Below are 18,300 nucleotides of genomic sequence, written 5' to 3'. Positions count from 1 at the left end.
TGTACCTAAAACTATTTGAGCTTCAGTGCTTTCTATTAGGGCTTGGAGCTCTGGTTCTTTCCCAACACAGCTACGACAATTTACAACTACAATACCAATTGTTTCTACAACTACGTTACTGTTTCTTAACTGCCCACTTTTAGACTGACGCCCTTCGTGTGGTTCCCCGAGGCCCTCTAACCTAGAAATCATTCTGCACGATTCCCCCACAGTTGCTAAATGACAAGCCAGTGTATCTGAAGTTAACTTACTTACAGATGGGACTACAAGCATTGTTAACATATGCACAAAATGGCTGCCTCGTTTAGTAATGCATGCAACAATTTGTTTCTGCCATGTCTGATTCCATTTTGGGAGTACATTCGTACTGATTTTAATAATATCCAGTGTTCTATTAAACACAAACAGCTCACCGTACTTTCAAAGAACTTCACTGCTGCACCCATTTTTCGATAAACTACCACAAGAATTCAAAAATCTTAGCAGTATCCCACTCGCTTCCAAACTGAAACTGAAGGGTTTCCTCATTCTATTCTGTTGAGGAGTTCCTTGAAAAATTAAGCTGATTTCTGTTCCATATTGTTGACTGCGTTTACATAAACTTATAGCTTGTCTTTTTTGGGGTTAGTAAACACTGTATTTTATCTTATTACTTTTATGTTTTAATTTCATGTACTGACACGTTACATGATCTTTGAGAGTTTCTCGTCTATTTGGTCCTGCAGAGAACTAGACATGTAAAATAAAAAAAAAAAAAAATAAAGAAACTGCTATTAGCACCTTAATATTTGCTTGATTGTAGTGGGATATTTTTCCAAGGAAAATATGTTTACCTCTGGAAATATTGACTGCTGTTTATAGCACACTAGCTGTTACCTGCACTGCTGCATATCAGTGGCTTTTTATGTGATGTTATGGTGAGTAAGTAAGCTGTTGTACATGCAATATCATTTGTCCTCTTAACGTGACCCTCCTCTCAACTGCACGGCACACAGCTAAATAGCCGAGCAGTGCGAGGGCAGGAGTGCTCGTCTATGCATAGTGCCATCGAAGCAGCTACGCTTTGTACAACGTGTACATTACAGAACCAATTTAACAATTTTTAAAGATGGTTTATATTAACTGGTGTAAAAAAAGAAGTTTAATTCCCTATTTCACCCTATTAGGGATAGACTTTCTTCTTTTTACTAAAATAGTCTGTCGTTCCTCGGGGTTCGAGCTATCTCCATACCAAATCCACCAAAATTTGTTCAGCTGTTTACTCACGAATAGGTAAGAGTTACTTTCATATTTAGTAATATTGTAACGGAAGTATGGATTAAATGAGTTGAGGATTGTATAATAAATGTATTCATTATGTTGAATCGACCCCACAGAACATAACCAATAGAAGCAGTTTTACAAATATGATAAAGTTCAAAAGTCAGCGAGTAAATAGCTTTTTCAAAGAGTAAATATCATTGGTAATTTACATAGTATTTTGGAAATGAAAAAATATATTTTGTAACACACTTTCTGAAGTATCTTATGCTCTTCGTCAGGTTTCAAGCTATCTCCGCACTAAATTTAATCGTAATCTGTTCATCTGTTTAGTCGCAAAAATGCAGCAGACATTTTCACATTTGTAATATTAGTACAGATTACTGCTTGTCATACAGCATTCTCATAAAAACTGCTACTTTCTGTGCCAGCAACAGAACTTCTCTGTCTCTGAATGTAGATATTCAGATAATTTTCAAAAACAATGGCTAATTGGGATGTCTCAGTTTACTTTTGAACTGGCAAGGAATCTCAATTTCTTGCTTTATATTGGACAGGAGCTCACCAAATGTCTTACCGTCAGATTTCAGAACTCCATTCCGAACCCAGGACAAGGAGGCAAGGGCTAAAGAAAATTATTTTTGTGCTTTGCGATTGTGACTATATACCTCATACTTTGGTTCCAACTGATCTAATACCAGCAACAAAAACTATTAAGGAGTAAATGTGTTGGCAAGTGAGTCAAGAGTTCAAAAACTCCTTGAGAAAGCTTCTGCAAGCTGTAGCATTATCTTCTCTACACAATACCCTTACTGCTTGCTTCTGCTGATGAATGAACACTTATTTACTTACTCTATATGCACTACACTATGAGATAATTTGAGAAGGCAGCAAGGGGTGAAAATATGCTGAACAAGCCATCAGCCTCCCTTATCCAGATGGGCTGCAAGGAATTTCACTTGCTATGCTTCAGTCTGTGTATAACCATTTATATCTACTTCTGTCACTAGATGGTGATTAGTGCTCTTTTTTGAATTGCACGATACAAGTCTTTGAGCTGTTAAGACCTGGTATGAACCACCTGTAGGCCTGTGCAGCTATCATCTGAACTGTCTGATAGCTTTGGGATTGGTCACTTAATTACTATGCTTCTAGTAATAATAATACTAATAATACTCTTTCCTCCGTACTGTGGATATAATTTTCTCACTTTTGTACAAAATTAAGGATTCAAAAATAACTGGAGCCGAAGCATACAACCCGATATAGCACCCGCATTAATCAGCCCAAAATGATTGTGGTCAATGTGGAGGAAGTCAGCAGTATTGCAGGCACTGCTGTATCCAATACAGAAATCTGCAAACACTTTGAAGGAGAAGAGTGCGTACGAGGTAAAATCTGTGTCAAAACAGAAGCGTATAACCCAACACCCGTGAGGTACCGGGCACACACGAGATGTGGAACACTGAACGAGGCTCCAAATTCCGACATCGAATAAATTCCTAACAACAAAGTTATTGCAATAAAAACTCAGTGTGGTCCCAAAATTAGACTGCACCCTCAGGTCTTCAGGCTCCTGCCGAATACTGCCTCGGGTTCTCAGAGGAACATACTCTGCTCCGAGATAAAATTCTGTTCACACTTTTGCCATTACATCACTCCTGTCAACCTATCGAACAAAGAAAAGTCCGGGACAGAATAACAATAGGGGAAGGCATCACAGTGGAGGCACAGAGTAACAGTCAGCCACAGTGGAAAAGAGTGCCTACAGAACCACGGCTGCACCTCTCCGTGCAAAGCAAACGCACTGCGACAAATGTCTTTCTTCGGGGCCCACGCAAATGTTGCAGAGACTATTTTGACTGTGCCACAAATGATTTGCTGGGAAGCCCTTACACTCCGTACAGTACAGCTCCCTTTCCGTGGAACTTCCTCTTTTTTTTTTTAGCCCTGAGGGAACACATTTGTGGCCATCAATTTGCTTCGGACAAAGAGGAACACGCCCGGGTACAATCGTGGTTCTGTAGGCAACTGCAAAAATTTTTCCACAAACACACTGACTTTGGTCTCACAGAGGTATAAATGTATAACAGTTAAGGTAACTGCTTCTGAAATAATAAACAGTTTACATTTTTCCATCTTTCTCATTTCCAGTTGACTGCCTCATATTGAAAACACGCACACTTTCATAGCTCGTACACACACGACCACTGTCTCTGGGGTCGGTGGCGGTGGAGGGGTAGTGGGCAGGGAGGAGTAGGGACAGCAGGGTAGCTCAAAATGCAGGTGTGGCCATACTCGGACCCAGACACCCGGAGACAGGGGCCACGTGTGTGCCTCCCCCCCAGCCCCCCTTCTCTCTGCCTCTTATGCAGTGAGTCACATTGCTGTAATGTCTACGTCAGTTATCCGGTACGCACCTGTATGGCCTCGTCGCCGCTGTAGTTGAGCTTCTTCTTGAGCTTCTTCTCCAGGTAGCTGTTGGCCTCTGTCTGCTTGGCACCCACCGTGACGGCGCGGTAGCCGCAGTAGTAACCGGCCGGGTCCGTCTTGAACACGCACGGCCCCTGCTCCTGGTCGTACGCCACGACGATCATACCTGCGACATCACCGCTGCCGATTAGCCGCCGATCTGAGCAAATCTCCTGTCAAAATTTGTACGTAAAAACATTCCACACAAAAATTTAATAACTCATATTACCGAGCCTTTGCACTATAATGCTAGATCTGAACTGAGGTGTTATTTTTCCACTTCCATCTTAAAGTCTGATGTTGTCTGCAGTACTTGTTTATAGCTGATGCACTGTCTTTGCCGGAACGACAGGTAAGCATTCGTAGTTGCTATCTTTTTATCTATCAGGGCTTCCTCGAAAGTAATTCCTCCCAATTTTATTATTCTGTTTTCAATGTCGGCTGAGGTACTACATGTCACGCACTTTACTCGGTCAACTTTCTCACTTTCCCGATGTAAATTGCAACTCTCTGCACTACAGTGCTTTAAATTCTCGTGTGTAGCACATAACTACATACGTGCGTAAGGAACAGCACATTGTGAGTTTCTGACTGCACGAATTTGAAGAGTTCATCCACATACGGAGCACCCTCTCCTTTCGCACGACAATGCCAGACCACACACGCGCACTGCGACATCTCGGGTCGTCTGTCATCTACCGTCCTCCGTACGATACGATACGATATTGCAGTGCCCGTGTTATTCCCAATTAGGATGCAATGTTCCTTTGGACACGAAAAGGTGGCTAAAGGAATGATGCCGATGAGACGTGGAAGTTTGGGTCCGGCAGTGAGCTGTGCTTCGAGAGCCTAACGGACCGGCAACTGCTCACGATAAATGGGAAATCCAGGTTCGAGTCCCAGTCGGGCACAAACTTACACTGTCCTCATTCCATTATACAGACGGTGTTAGTCCGTATTTGTATCTACGATTACACTTCGTGGATCCTCCGTGCTGTCTCGACTTGGCCCCACTGATTTTCACCTATTTCCAAAATTTAAAGAGCACGAGGGGTGACTTATGAAATAAATAACTCTTTCCTACTCATCCCATTCAGGAAGTCTTCCCTGACCAGAGGTTCCGGAAGGCTTTTTCCAAATTCTTCCCCTTTTCTTAAATATTTCCAGTCCATTTCCCTCACTCCTCTTCCTTCCCCTTCAACGCTTCTTCCAGAAGGAGCCACTGGCTCCTAAAGATCGCATACGTGAAACCTTTGCTACGTGTGTGTTCTCCTGCCACTGCTCGGCAAGTAGATTATTTACATTATATCATTATGAATAAAGATGTAGACATTAAGAATAAAGATGTAGACATTAAGAATAAAGATGTAGACATTAAGAATAAAGATGTAGACATTAAGAATAAAGATGTAGACATTAAGAATAAAGATGTAGACATTAAGAATAAAGATGTAGACATTAAGAATAAAGATGTAGACATTAAGAATAAAGATGTAGACATTAAGAATAAAGATGTAGACATTAAGAATAAAGATGTAGACATTAAGAATAAAGATGTAGACATTAAGAATAAAGATGTAGACATTAAGAATAAAGATGTAGACATTAAGAATAAAGATGTAGACATTAAGAATAAAGATGTAGACATTAAGAATAAAGATGTAGACATTAAGAATAAAGATGTAGACATTAAGAATAAAGATGTAGACATTAAGAATAAAGATGTAGACATTAAGAATAAAGATGTAGACATTAAGAATAAAGATGTAGACATTAAGAATAAAGATGTAGACATTAAGAATAAAGATGTAGACATTAAGAATAAAGATGTAGACATTAAGAATAAAGATGTAGACATTAAGAATAAAGATGTAGACATTAAGAATAAAGATGTAGACATTAAGAATAAAGATGTAGACATTAAGAATAAAGATGTAGACATTAAGAATAAAGATGTAGAATGTGAATAAAGTTTGTTTTATTTAAAAAGCTTTAATGGTTTTCACACGAGGAGCCATTACTTTTTCACAATAAGTTAATTTCCCCAAAAATAGAAGCAACATTTTCACGTCCCTAATTACTGGATCTGGGGTATGCACAGCCGATTGTGTACTTCATAACCAAAGAATGATCAAACTTTAATTGAAAAACATTGTCAAAATAAAAACAAGTACAGCTGTGTACTGCATGCTGCAGTCCCTAACCTTTACAAAAGCCGTACAAAAGGGTCTACACAAACTTTAGTTCAAATCAACCGATCACACACTACATCGAACAATTAAAATGTACCTTCTGTGTCAGTCATATTTTTCACATTATTGTGAGTAGACGAAGTATAAATGCCGCTTCTGAGTTTACTGGTATTGCACACGAAACATACGAATAGTAATATACAGGTGATAACTGTCACGATGCGCAGTATTAACAAACATTTTTCGTTTCTCTTCAGCCTGACGACTGGTCCGATGCAGCTCTCTACCCTACAATATCTTGTGCCAGCCTCTTCGTGTCCAAATAAGTACTGCAGTATACGTGCACCTCAACCACATATAAATTTACTCCAATGATTTAAAGTAAATCAATTTAGAATTCACTTCAAGGTCCTCAGATCCCTCCAACTGACAATCTGACTACAAAGGGGGGAGGGGAACACGATTAGAAGGTCACAAAACTTGACACTGTGGAAAATTTCAGCATATCATCAATAAATATAGCTAAACGACAAAAAGGACAATATGAAGTTGTAGAGAAAAATTAAAATATTTAAAGAAATAAAGAACGCAGTACGAGGTGAATAAGCAGTGACGGCAGCCACACCGGCCTGCGGCTGCTGTGCTAAGCTACTCACTGCAGCCGAGGGGCCGCATCTCCGCGTTCTGGGTGTAGACCTGCGAGATGTCGGCGATACGGCGGCACAGCGCGTCCGCCGGGATCTCGTAGCCGTTGACGTGGCGCCAGTTGGCCGCCTCGTAGCGCGCCCGCTGCACCTGCGACTTGCTGTCGGCTGCGAACGGGAAACGGGGGAGGCCGTGTGAGTGCGGAGTATTGGCAGTGTGACCGCAGTCAACTCGTCACGGCGGACCGATTTCGTCTCACATCTTAGAGGTTCACAGTGAACATGTTACATCGATATTTACAAGTTTGCTGAAAAATATATATTTTTAAGCTCCACATGACAATCAATAAAACATTTTCATGTCCTGTTGATTTGTTAAAATTTTATAGACTTGTCTAACTGCGGCTATTTATAAAAATTTCTTAACGGTAGGTGGTTAATGTTTAACGTCCCGTCGACAACGAGGTCATTAGAGATGAAGCGCGGGTTAGGGAAGGATTGGGAAGGAAATCGGCCGTGCCCTTTCAACGGAACCATCCCGGCATTTGCCTGAAACGATTTAGGGAAATCACGGAAAACCTAAATCGGGACGGTTGGAGATGGGATTGAACTGTTTTCTTAATGGAAGGGAAAGTAAAGTATTAATTAAACAATCTGGAAAGGTAACACAAGGAAACCAGTACCTTTATGCAAACTTCAAAACTGTGTTTTATGAGAACACGAATAGTCATTGGATATTAATTCTCTTGAGAAATGATAATACTGAAAGTTGGCTGTAAGCAATGACCTTAATGCCTTAACTGGTTGAACTATCGAAATGTTACTTCTTTAAAATGAGAATCTGATTTTTTAAATTCCTTATAAGTTATTTTCTCTAAAATCCCCATCTGGAACACTCCAATAATTGAATGGGGTATTACCCAGTGACTGTACTTATAGAAGATACAATCATAAAAGGCAATATTTTTCTGTGCAAAATGTGGGAAATTTTTAAGTTAGGCCTATCCATACTCAACGTCAAGGTATCTGACTCTTAAATACTTAAAATGTTTGCTGCTGCTGAGTAAAAGTAAATCAGAATTTATATTTCTCAGTCAAAATAACTGTTTTACATAGCTATGAGTGAGAAAATTTTTGATTTTGTTCAAGCATTTTATAAAATAATGAGGTAGAGAAAATGTAAGCCAACACATTTTTCTGTTAGTTATTTTTCACAAATTTTTACTCTTTTCTATCTCAATCTTACTTATTTACAACAGTCTGTGAATTAGAACTGCCAGCACTGGCTCTGGGTTTGAAATGTAAGACGAAGTGTGTGAACTTTACTGTCCAGGTGTTTCTTTTTAATAATGTGGATGTATATTTCAACTATCCTATAGCAAGTCTGCTGAAAGGAGGTCAACTGTAACAACACCGCACAGCTGAAAACAATTTGTTTTTCATCCTGCTTTTCACTAAACTTTTGTGCCACACCGAATTTGCGTGTGAACAAAGATGATTCAGCAAGAGCTGCACTTGGGAAAAGGAAACTGTACACTGGTAAGCTGATGATGGCCATTTGAAAGCATATGCCTGACCGTGAGATGTTAAGTGAACTGGCTGCTCATGAGAGACCAAGTTATGTCTCCCAACCACTACTTAGTGCCATACACACAAGAATATAGCAATTTTTGCACAATGACTGTGACAGTACAACCGTTAATCGAGAACTGATATTTCTGCAGTAACGTAGCGAAATTTCCAGCAATTGTGAAATGTTTTTAATTTTTCTTTAACATAATCTTGTTTATTTTCACAGTCTCTCTCTTTTGCTACTACTGTATTAGCTCACCGACACGGTGTACAGTAAAAAGTTCAAACCACACACAAAACCGAGCAGAAAGATTCACTTGTAAGTTTAGGCGAGTTTATGACACATGCTTAAATCACACTTGAAGTTACACAGAAAAATATGGAGAATGTTGAAAAATATTTAACACTTTACACACAAAAAATTGCCCACTTTGATTGCACCAAATCCAAATAATGCACAAATCCAAATAATGCACTGCGCAATCTCATAAATTTTATGATGGGGACTTGGGTAAATAATTTGTAAAAGCTCTTAAAAATGTGATTTTTTTAAAGTTCTTATTAATAAAATATTTACGAAATATAAGTTGGCCAGATCAGAACACACAATGTTAATAGAGGGATCAGTTATATGTAGTAATAGAACCAGAAGATTTGCATTATATTTTTTTCTTAAATTTGTAAAGTAAAATGAAAGTGTACAAGTATGTGTCTTCAACACACTGAGAAGGACCTTTAAACCAAAATATCTGCCAGCCCTACAGTACTTTTGATTTATTGTTTGTATTTTTTTTAAGTTCCCTACTGTGTTAAAAGTCATTTACAAAATAAACATTTCCCCGAGGCATGTATAATTTTAAAAAAAATTAGGAGAAAATTGAAATATTTTGTTTCTTAACATGTATGGTATTCAAGTTATTTTTCTAGAGAATTTCATGGTGATTAATTCACATACACTGTACAGTTTGAGATGAAATTGCCCAGTAAAATACCAAGATTTTGGCTGAACAAAATGTGGCAATGTCTTCCCACAGGTTAAAACCGTGCCATACTAAGATTCAAACCCAGCCACCACATTTTGCGGGAAATATTCTTTCCTAATGAACTACCGAGACAGTATTCCCGTCTACCTCAGCTTTTAAAAAAGTTCTGCTTCTAAGGGGAAGGGTTCATTCATTTGCTCACACATTGTATTCTTGTAATGCAGCAGAGACCCCAGGGATGTGGGATGAACTGATGTATACGTTAGGCAGAACCAACCACTATTTCCTCCTCCAGTAAAATATGGCGCAAAACTTCAGTGGTAATTCTCAGTGAACTACCTGGCATCTACTTTTATTCTCCTAACAAAGCATAAGGTGACACTGAAAAAATTGCACCACTGGAGGAATACTAAACCTAATAATTCTGCCTTGTTTATATCAAGAAGCCCACAAACAGCTGTACCTCGAACCAATTTTGTTAAGATACAACCAGTTTTGTGGCTTATACCTACTCGAAGTGCATATCTGAACGAGAAATAAACAAAGTTAGTGATCAAACTGTACACACAAAAGTTACAGCGGAACTATTTATGAAAAGGGATAAGGATGTAAGTGTATTTACAACAATTAAAACTAGCAGAGAATGCAGAAGGCCCACCCTTCGAAGGTAAAACCGTAATATTTGTGGGACGGATAGTCAATGAATAAATGCCACATAACAAGGGTGCACCTACAACCGAAACGCGGACGAGAGATGCCGGTCCGAAAGCGAGAATGCCGAGGCAAGAAAAAGAAGGCTTACAAAGCACATCAGCGAAACAGACTTGCTGGTAAGCCTCCTGCCAGTACCCTTACATCCTTACCCCTTTTCATAAACAATTCTGCTATTACTTTTACGTATAGGGGTTCAATCGCTATCATATTTTTTGTCGTTCAGATATGCACTCGATGTGGCTATAAGCCGTGAAACTTGTTATGTCTCAACAAAACTGGCTGAAGATATTTCTGTTTGTGGAGTTGTTATAAAATGTACTACCACAGCTGCAGATTCACCGACCACAGAGCTGTTTGCAGTAAATTACATCAGTTACTGACCTCCTCAATTTGGAACCGGCCGGATAGCCCGGCACACGAAATCACCCAGTCCCAGGCCGAGGGTAGGCACACCGGCTACACGGTCGATCGACCCGGCAAACTGACGACGGGGGGCCACCGGACGAGCCGGCCCGGACGTTTCCTCACGTCCGACTAGGCGGATAGCGGGCCGGCACAAACGTCCCACCTCAGTTGCAAGTTACACAAACATTTAGAAAACTTAACACTGACACGAGACTGACTCTAGACACAGAGATACGTGGTACACAAATTCCGTACCGTGGCGACGGTAGTACCAGAAAGGTCATCTGGCCAGCTACTATCACCAACTTCACCGAACTCCACGTAATAGTGCCGATAGAAATGCGAAATGGCAAGACAGAAGAATGCGAAGTTATTTAATTTGGCTCGTGAGAGAATACTTTTAGGTAGTGCCACAAAATGATCCTCCTCCCAGAGGTGTACAGTAGAATGGCAGCAGTTCAGTCCTCCAGTGCGGGACGAGTTGCCAGTAGCCGAGTGAGAAAGCCATTCACTGTGGCTGAAACACCACCAGTAGCCGAGTGAGAAAGCCATTCACTGTGGCTAAAACACTACAGACTGCACTACAGTGCACAACCCCACAGCCACCACAGCACAGCTACAGACTGCAAACACGTACAACGATCTCACCCGAGGACCACTGTAACGTCACATTAACTCACGTTAACTTCCCAATACACGAGGAGTAATGCGAATTATTATATTCGTATCTAGAGTACCTGCTGTACTGTTTGTGCTCTTTAGGCAAATGACGTTTCCCACTCTGTATTTATGACAAGGAAAGACGATTGTGACAAAACAGCGAAGTAGTATTAGATAACGGAATAAGTTGTGAAACACGTACCGTGCACAGTCTTTTTGTTTGACGTCTGTGCAGAGTTTGAGTAATCCGCAAGACTTGACAGTGGCTAAACTGCTTTCACCCGCTACAGGCGGGGTCTTTCACGTTTCGACGTAGTGGCTCGCCTGCGTTTCCACTGTAGACGAGAACACATCCTCTCCGAGAATGAAAATGGCAACGAACCGAGGTAGTTCTAAAATGAAATGTCACTGCTTGTCAAACCTTTGAGGTGAATGTTAAAATTTAATTTATATTGCATCTGCTCCAAGTTACAAAGTAATTGTGAACTGTACACCCATTGAAACAAATACGAAGCAGGCAATGACGAAATGACAACATTATTGTGCATTTAAAATAGGCATATTTTTCCTTATACCAATAACAGCTGCAAAGGAGAAGAGTTCGAGTCGTTCCAGGGTCAAGCACAATTCTACGAACCTACTGCTTTGCAGGACCTCCGCATTAAGAAGACTTGACAGTGACCGAGTTACATTAAAGGTAAATTAACACACATCATTTCAGGTGAAATATCAAATGTAAGTGCTCAGACTCACCTACTAACACATAAGAAGGTGGGCAAAATAACACTTCACTGCCTCTGTACTGGGCAACACAAATGTAAGAGAAAGAATTTGCAGAATGTTACAAGTAGTGGGATGTATCCACAGAAACAGTTTTTTCAGAAGAATGAAAAATGAAAGCAGCACAACTGTAGATCGTGAGTGGTGCAAATTTAAGATTACTCGGCAAAACTTATACAACAGGGCTACGTAAGTAGAGACAGTCGGAAACTCACCGATCATTCCCGTCATCACGCAGCCGATGCTCTCTGACAGCTTGAATATGTGCGTCACTGTCGATGCGTCAATCAGCTTGTCCTGAAACCAAACACTATTGACAAGATCGCAGAAGTGTTTCATACTTAGTAACTAAGGCCAATGTGGAGTACTACACAGCAACTATTGCAAGGGAAGTGAGATAAATCTTCACTCTTCTCGCCCCACCAATGACCGACAGACTGCTGCCCAGCCGTGAGGTCCGTACATATATGACACACAAGTGTGGCGTGAGAGATCACCCTTCACCTTATCACCCACAACTGTGAATGAAGGCCTGATCATTTGGAATTATTTTAATCCAATAAACAATGACCATCAGACTAAATGCTCGCCTCAGCGACAATTGCCACCCACAAATCACCACTGCCTACTGACAGAAACAAATTACTGTACATTTGTGGCACTGCGCAAAACTAAAAACTATTTTGTTTTGAATTTTGGCAAATGTGAGTTTCATCATTTGACAATTGAATTTACAAAGCACGCATCTAACACAAAATACTTCCAATGTTGCAGAGTTTACTCCGGAAGAAAATAAAGCGTTTACTGATGCACAGACAGAATTATACTTTCTATTGATTGTGCAGGAAAACCCCTATGCTTAATATTGGTGTTCAAAAAGATTATCATCTCTAACGCCGTTACGATAGAAAGCATTCAGTAAAATCTGGAAGTTTTGTGAGCGATTTATGGAAAAATAAAATTAAAGCACTCGAGTCGGTAAAGAACCGACAAAATATTTTAGTGTTCAGGTTAAAAGTATCGAGTCGTGTGTACGTCAGCGTTTAAGGGTAGCCCGACTACACGGGAAGTGTGACCGAACATTTATTGACAGCAAACTAATAAAACAATATGCTTTAGGTTGAGGTTTGTCCAGGTATTTTTTTTAAAAAACACAGATATTTGTCTAGCTGCCAGAATGTGGTCCCAGCATATAGAGTATTTGGGCAATGATAGATGCGAGCAGCTTCATGAGAAGGTGAGATTATCTGAATCTGCCTGTTTAGTTATCGATGAAAGTGATAAAGTTTCAAATACTGTGCGGCAAGTAATATTCGTTTGTGGAAAACTGATCACAATTTTATTGTTTTTGAGGAGCTTTTACAGCTACGCATTTTGAAATAACTCCAGGGGAAGATTTATTTTGCCACTTAGAAAAAAGCCGTTAGTATCAACGTAATTATTACGGTTAAAATTGGTAAGTGTGTCAACTGATGGAGGCAGAAAGACGAGTCAACGAAGGAAGGGGCTTCGAATAGAATTTAAAGCAAATTGAAAGAATTGGGATGTCCCACTTTCTACCATTGCACTCTCCAGCAAGAAGTGTTATTCTGAAAAGTTCTCACACAAAACGAAGTGACGGACTTCACGATATCCACTATAAACTTCGTCAGAAGGATAGGATCAAGAAATCACCTGTTTCGAGAGTTTCATTCAGATACTGAAGCAGATCACAGAGATGTTCTCTATTATTCTGAAGTGAGATGGTCATGTAAATGTGCATAACTGAAAAGATTTTTTTGACCTCAGGAAAGAAATTGACAAAACTGAGCTGTTAATAAACATTGGATTTTTGACAGACTTTACTAGATACGCTGAATACGAGGCTTCAAGACAAAAACAAATTAATGTCAGTAACACACAGATGTCAAGGCATTGCAAACAAAAACAAAATATTTTCATAAGAAATATTGAGAAAAATTGGGACCATTTTTCACCCTATAAGAAGCTATGTAGGAAATTGGAGAAATGATAAAATGAAATGCATTTCAATGCAGCTATAAAATTAGTTCAACAAGAGATTTTTGTGACTCCTAGGTGGTTTCTGGCAGACTGAGGATTTTTGCAAACCCACTTTCATGCAATACTGAGAACACACGGAGTAACTTGCAAATGTGACTGAAAAATCAGTCTACGGACACACTAAAAGCTCTTTCTATGAAATTAATGATCTTGTTAAAATTTGGGGAAGTTAACAATCTAATTTTTAAGAACTGAAAATGTCTGCTCAGCAATTAATCAAAATTTTTGGTAGCACATTACAAAAATAAAATAAATGTTGTCATCTCACAGATTAGCATTAGAGTACCATTCTGCGAATTTCTACAGCAAAATGAAAGCAAAGATTTCACAGAGAGCTTGTCAAATACAGATACAGCCTCAATCGTGAAATTTGATTCGACTCCCAGGTAAAATTATTTCAAGTTCATTTAATTTGCCCATCCCCCCCCCCCCCCCCAGTTTCTGTTTCTTATTAAGAAACAGACAAAATGTAAAAGTAAATATTTGCATTTTTAGTGTCACTGATGCACACTGGGTGATTTTTTCCTTTGTGTTCAAACCCTAGGGATCAACCAGTGACAGGATATGGAACAAAAAAGTTCTAATGAACTTAAGTCCGGAAATGCACGGTTGCCAGGAGACCATTTATTCAATCCTGCTTAGTTACAAAGACTGCGGTCTAGTACACACTGTACTGTGCAGGAACAGTTACAGCATGCACGGTTTCCTCCTAGCGAGTGGTACAATTCTTCATACGTCACGCCCTAGTGCCCTCTCCTGCCTCACTAATTGGTAATGTTGTGTCAGATTCACTCCTCTTGCTGACTCACCTTTCAGTGGATGTGATACAGTGTCACAAGCAACGGTTCCATATCCGAATCTAAAGCTTGCCGACATTTACTTACAGAAAGGCAAATGGCAACAGGCGGCAAAAAGCGAGGTTATATCGGGAGATCTATCCCCGCCAAAAACAACTGCACCGTTCGATGTTTGCAACAGTGTTTCGCCATTTGTCTGAGACAGTGTTTCAGGAAGTAGGAAATTGGGAAGGATGTACCCAAAATGTTCGGACACCAGACTAAGGAAAATACAATTAACACTACGGAAGGCGACTGCCGTGTCAGTACCGAGCAGTTGGCCTGGCAATACGGGGTAACACAGATGACCGTGTGGAACATTCTCCGTGACAATTGTTACTACCCTGATCACTTACAATGTATGCGAGACTAAATAACGACAGATTTTCCACATTGCGAGCAGTTTTGTCATTTCTTCACCAGAAACTATGACTCTGGGATTTGTGTCATCCCTCCTATTTATACACGGGGCCACCTTTACACGGAGTGGTATCTTCAACTTTAATAACAGTCACCTGTCAGGTAGCACGCAGAACCCCCACAGTACGGTGACAGCGAATCGTCAGCACCGGTGCAGCCGGAATGTGTGGGTCGGGACAACTGGCGACCGTATTCTGGGGACCACTATTCCTCCCGCGTGGCCTAACAGACTGGAACTACTAGCACTTCTTGCAGGTGACTTTACCTTCCCTACCGGAAGAGGTGCCACTGGCGATTCGAAGGTCTGTGTGGCTGCCAAATGACGGTACTCCGGCCCACTTCGTCATTAGCATCAGGACGCATCTCAATTTTGTCTTCCTCGGTCCACGGATCGGACGAGGGGGTCCGGTCGCGTAGCCTGCTCGATCACTGGATCTCGAACCGTGTGATTTCTGGTTACGGGGCCACTTCGCAAATATCGTGTATGCAGAGCCCATTCCAGATGTGGAGACACTGGAACAGCGTATTCATTCTGCCTCTGACAATGTTCGGGTGCAGCCCGGCCAGTGTATGAACGTACGAGACAGAACGTGCCACGGTGCGTACACGTGTGCATTAAGGTACGTGGAAATCAGTTTCAACACAAAATATAACTGTGGCTGCACGGTACAGTATGTATTAGACTTCAGTCTCTCTAACACTGTATGATTGCATACATGGTATCTAGCAGGGAAACCATGCATTTCTGGATATAAGTTCATTAGACCTTTTGTGTTCCGTATCCTCTCATCAATCAGTCCCTCGAGTTTGTACACAGTGGGGGGAAAAAAAAATATATATATAATAATAATAATAATAATAATAATAATAATAATAATCACCCTGTATGTCTATAACAAACGAGTTCACTATGCTGTATTTTGTACTTTATCCCTAGTCTGACAATTCTCAAATGTCTAGGACTGGTGTTAAGTATGACAAGGAAAGTGAAAAATTCACCCCATACAAAAGCATTACACAGCAGACAATCCGTATACTCTTCACAGTCTCTTGATGAGTAGATTTTTTTATCCATCCAACTATATTTTAAAAAATTGGATTGTTTTTGTTGTTCACAACAAGAGTTACACAAACCAACGGTGCTGTTGTTGGCAACATTTCTACAGAAACAAAGAGATTGCCTAGATAGTGTGTAAATGCTTATAGTCACGCTACAATATTAATAAATGGAAAATGAACTGCGGATCTTAAGGTATATTTGCAAAATACAGTCTCATAAGATGTACAGTCCACACAACTGTTAATGGAAAATGTGATGAATTCTGTAACAGTTCCCAAGAAAAGCTTTCCAAAATGAGTTTCATACACTTTTAGCCCCCTCCCCTCCTCTCACTTCCATATCTAGATTATCAAATAGAACGAAATTGCCAGATAATCATACATCAGCAATAGACATTTGCTTATCTACGTAAATCAAGTCCGCAGTTTGTGGTCTCACGGTAGCATTCTCTCTTCCAGAGCACTGGGTCCCAGGTTCGATTCCTGGCGGGGTCAGGGATTTTCACCTGCCTCGAGAGGACTGTGTGTTGTGTCGAAGTCATCGTCATCATCCATCCCTATTATGATCGGCAGAAGGCAATGGCAAACCACAGTCATTAGGACCTTGCCTAGTACCGTGAAGAGGCAAGGGACTTTATCATGTAGACAAAATAGCAGCCATTAACAAAGGGTGCTCATTGAACTACAACCGTGAAGAATATTCAGGGTGTTTTCTTCATTTTGACTAGTAACAGGGATGATATATTAATATGTGGTGTTTCATTACTAATAACCGAAGGTTTACGCAAACAGGTGCAGGAGTCGTCTGTGGATGAAAAACTGAAGAGGTAGTGTTATTTTTAATTACATTGAGTAAAATTTTTGCTGCTCCTGCTTCTGTTACTTGAAATATTTCCTTCACAGTGTTTACGTCTCTTACCACAATTGCAATATCGCCTGCTAGTGTTAACATAACTGCATATCGACAGTACTCTGCATCACACTACGCAGCACCCTGTTAAACAAGGCTGCAGAGACATTGTCCCAATGTCTCACAACAGCTGTTACACAAGAGCTTATAGTCGTTTTATTATTCGCCTTTCTGTCCTTCAGTGCTTACTAATCATCCTTATTTGTCACAGAGGCGATTCATTTAGTGCTTTATACAATTCTAGTCGCAAAACCATGAAACGCTTTTTACAATAACAGCTGGTCTGTAATGCTCTATTCAATCAAAAACCTCATCGATATGCTCTGAGGGTGTTTTCAGGGCAAATTTTTATCCTTTTTATTGTTCCATGGAACCAAATTTAGGAGAAGTCTCCATGCTCATGGAACTAGTCAATACATGAAATTATAACAAGATAGTAGAAACAGATAAAATGAAATATAAGAAACATATTCAGGCAACAAGTCTTAAGTTTAAGTAAATAAAATCAACAATGTAACACTCGAATTTGCTTAATAATTCAGCTCTTCCAGGAGCTCCTCGACAGAATAGAAGGAGTGAGCCATGAGGAAACTCTTCAGTTTAGACTTCAAAGCGTTTGGGCTACTGCGAAGATTTTTGAGTTCTTGTGGTAGCTTATTGAAAATGGATGCAGCAGAATACTGCACTCCTTTCTGCACAAGAGTCAAGGAAGTGCATTCCACATGCAGATTTGATTTCTGCCTAGTATTAACCGAGTGAAAGCTGCTAACTCTTGGGAATACGCTAATATTACTAACAACATATGTGGTGCTGCATTATGAATAACCAAAGGTTTACGAAAACAGGAGCAGCTGTCATCTGTGGATGAAAAACTGCAGAGGTAGTGTTATTTTTAATTATATTGAGTAAAATTTCAACACATTTGTAAATACCTTTTGGCTGTAGCTGGTGATTGAAATTTTGTGAAAGATCTCACCACAACGAAAAATACCTTTGTTTTAATAAATGCCACCCCGACACACCTGTCATATCTGTGACACTCTCTCCCTTATTTAGTGATAACACAAAACGAGCTGCCCTTTTTTGGACTCTTTAAATGTCGTCCACTTATCTTATCCAGCAATACTCCAGCTCTGAACAGACAAATGTAGTGCATGTTCTACATGCCCTGCCAATAAAATGCAGTGTTTAGTTTGCTTTTCACGTATCATTATCTACGCGATCATTCCAATTTTAAGCCGATCGTAATTTTAATTCCTAGGCATTTAGCTGAAATGACAGTCTTCAGAGTGTGAGATTTATCGAGTAACCGAAATTTAGCAGATTCCTTTA

The 18,300-nt window shown here is 40.0% G+C and overlaps 1 protein-coding gene across 1 annotated transcript in view; it reads right to left on the bottom strand.

Moving 5' to 3' along the window:
- Positions 1-18,300, bottom strand: part of LOC126108700 (proteasome subunit alpha type-6-like) — a 31,987-nt gene that overhangs the window by 10,211 nt on the left and 3,476 nt on the right. Inside the window, exons 3-5 of the mRNA XM_049914017.1 lie at positions 11,898-11,979; positions 6,581-6,736; positions 3,681-3,859 (exon numbers count right to left, since the gene is read on the bottom strand). Of these exons, the coding sequence (XP_049769974.1) occupies positions 3,681-3,859; positions 6,581-6,736; positions 11,898-11,979 (417 nt within the window). The remainder of the gene's footprint in view (positions 1-3,680; positions 3,860-6,580; positions 6,737-11,897; positions 11,980-18,300) is intronic.

The sequence above is a fragment of the Schistocerca cancellata genome, chromosome 11, assembly GCF_023864275.1.
Source record: "Schistocerca cancellata isolate TAMUIC-IGC-003103 chromosome 11, iqSchCanc2.1, whole genome shotgun sequence".
Classification (NCBI taxonomy): Eukaryota; Metazoa; Arthropoda; class Insecta; order Orthoptera; family Acrididae; genus Schistocerca; species Schistocerca cancellata.
Note: the sequence above shows the minus strand (reverse complement) of the source record. Positions and strands in the feature narration are given on the sequence as shown.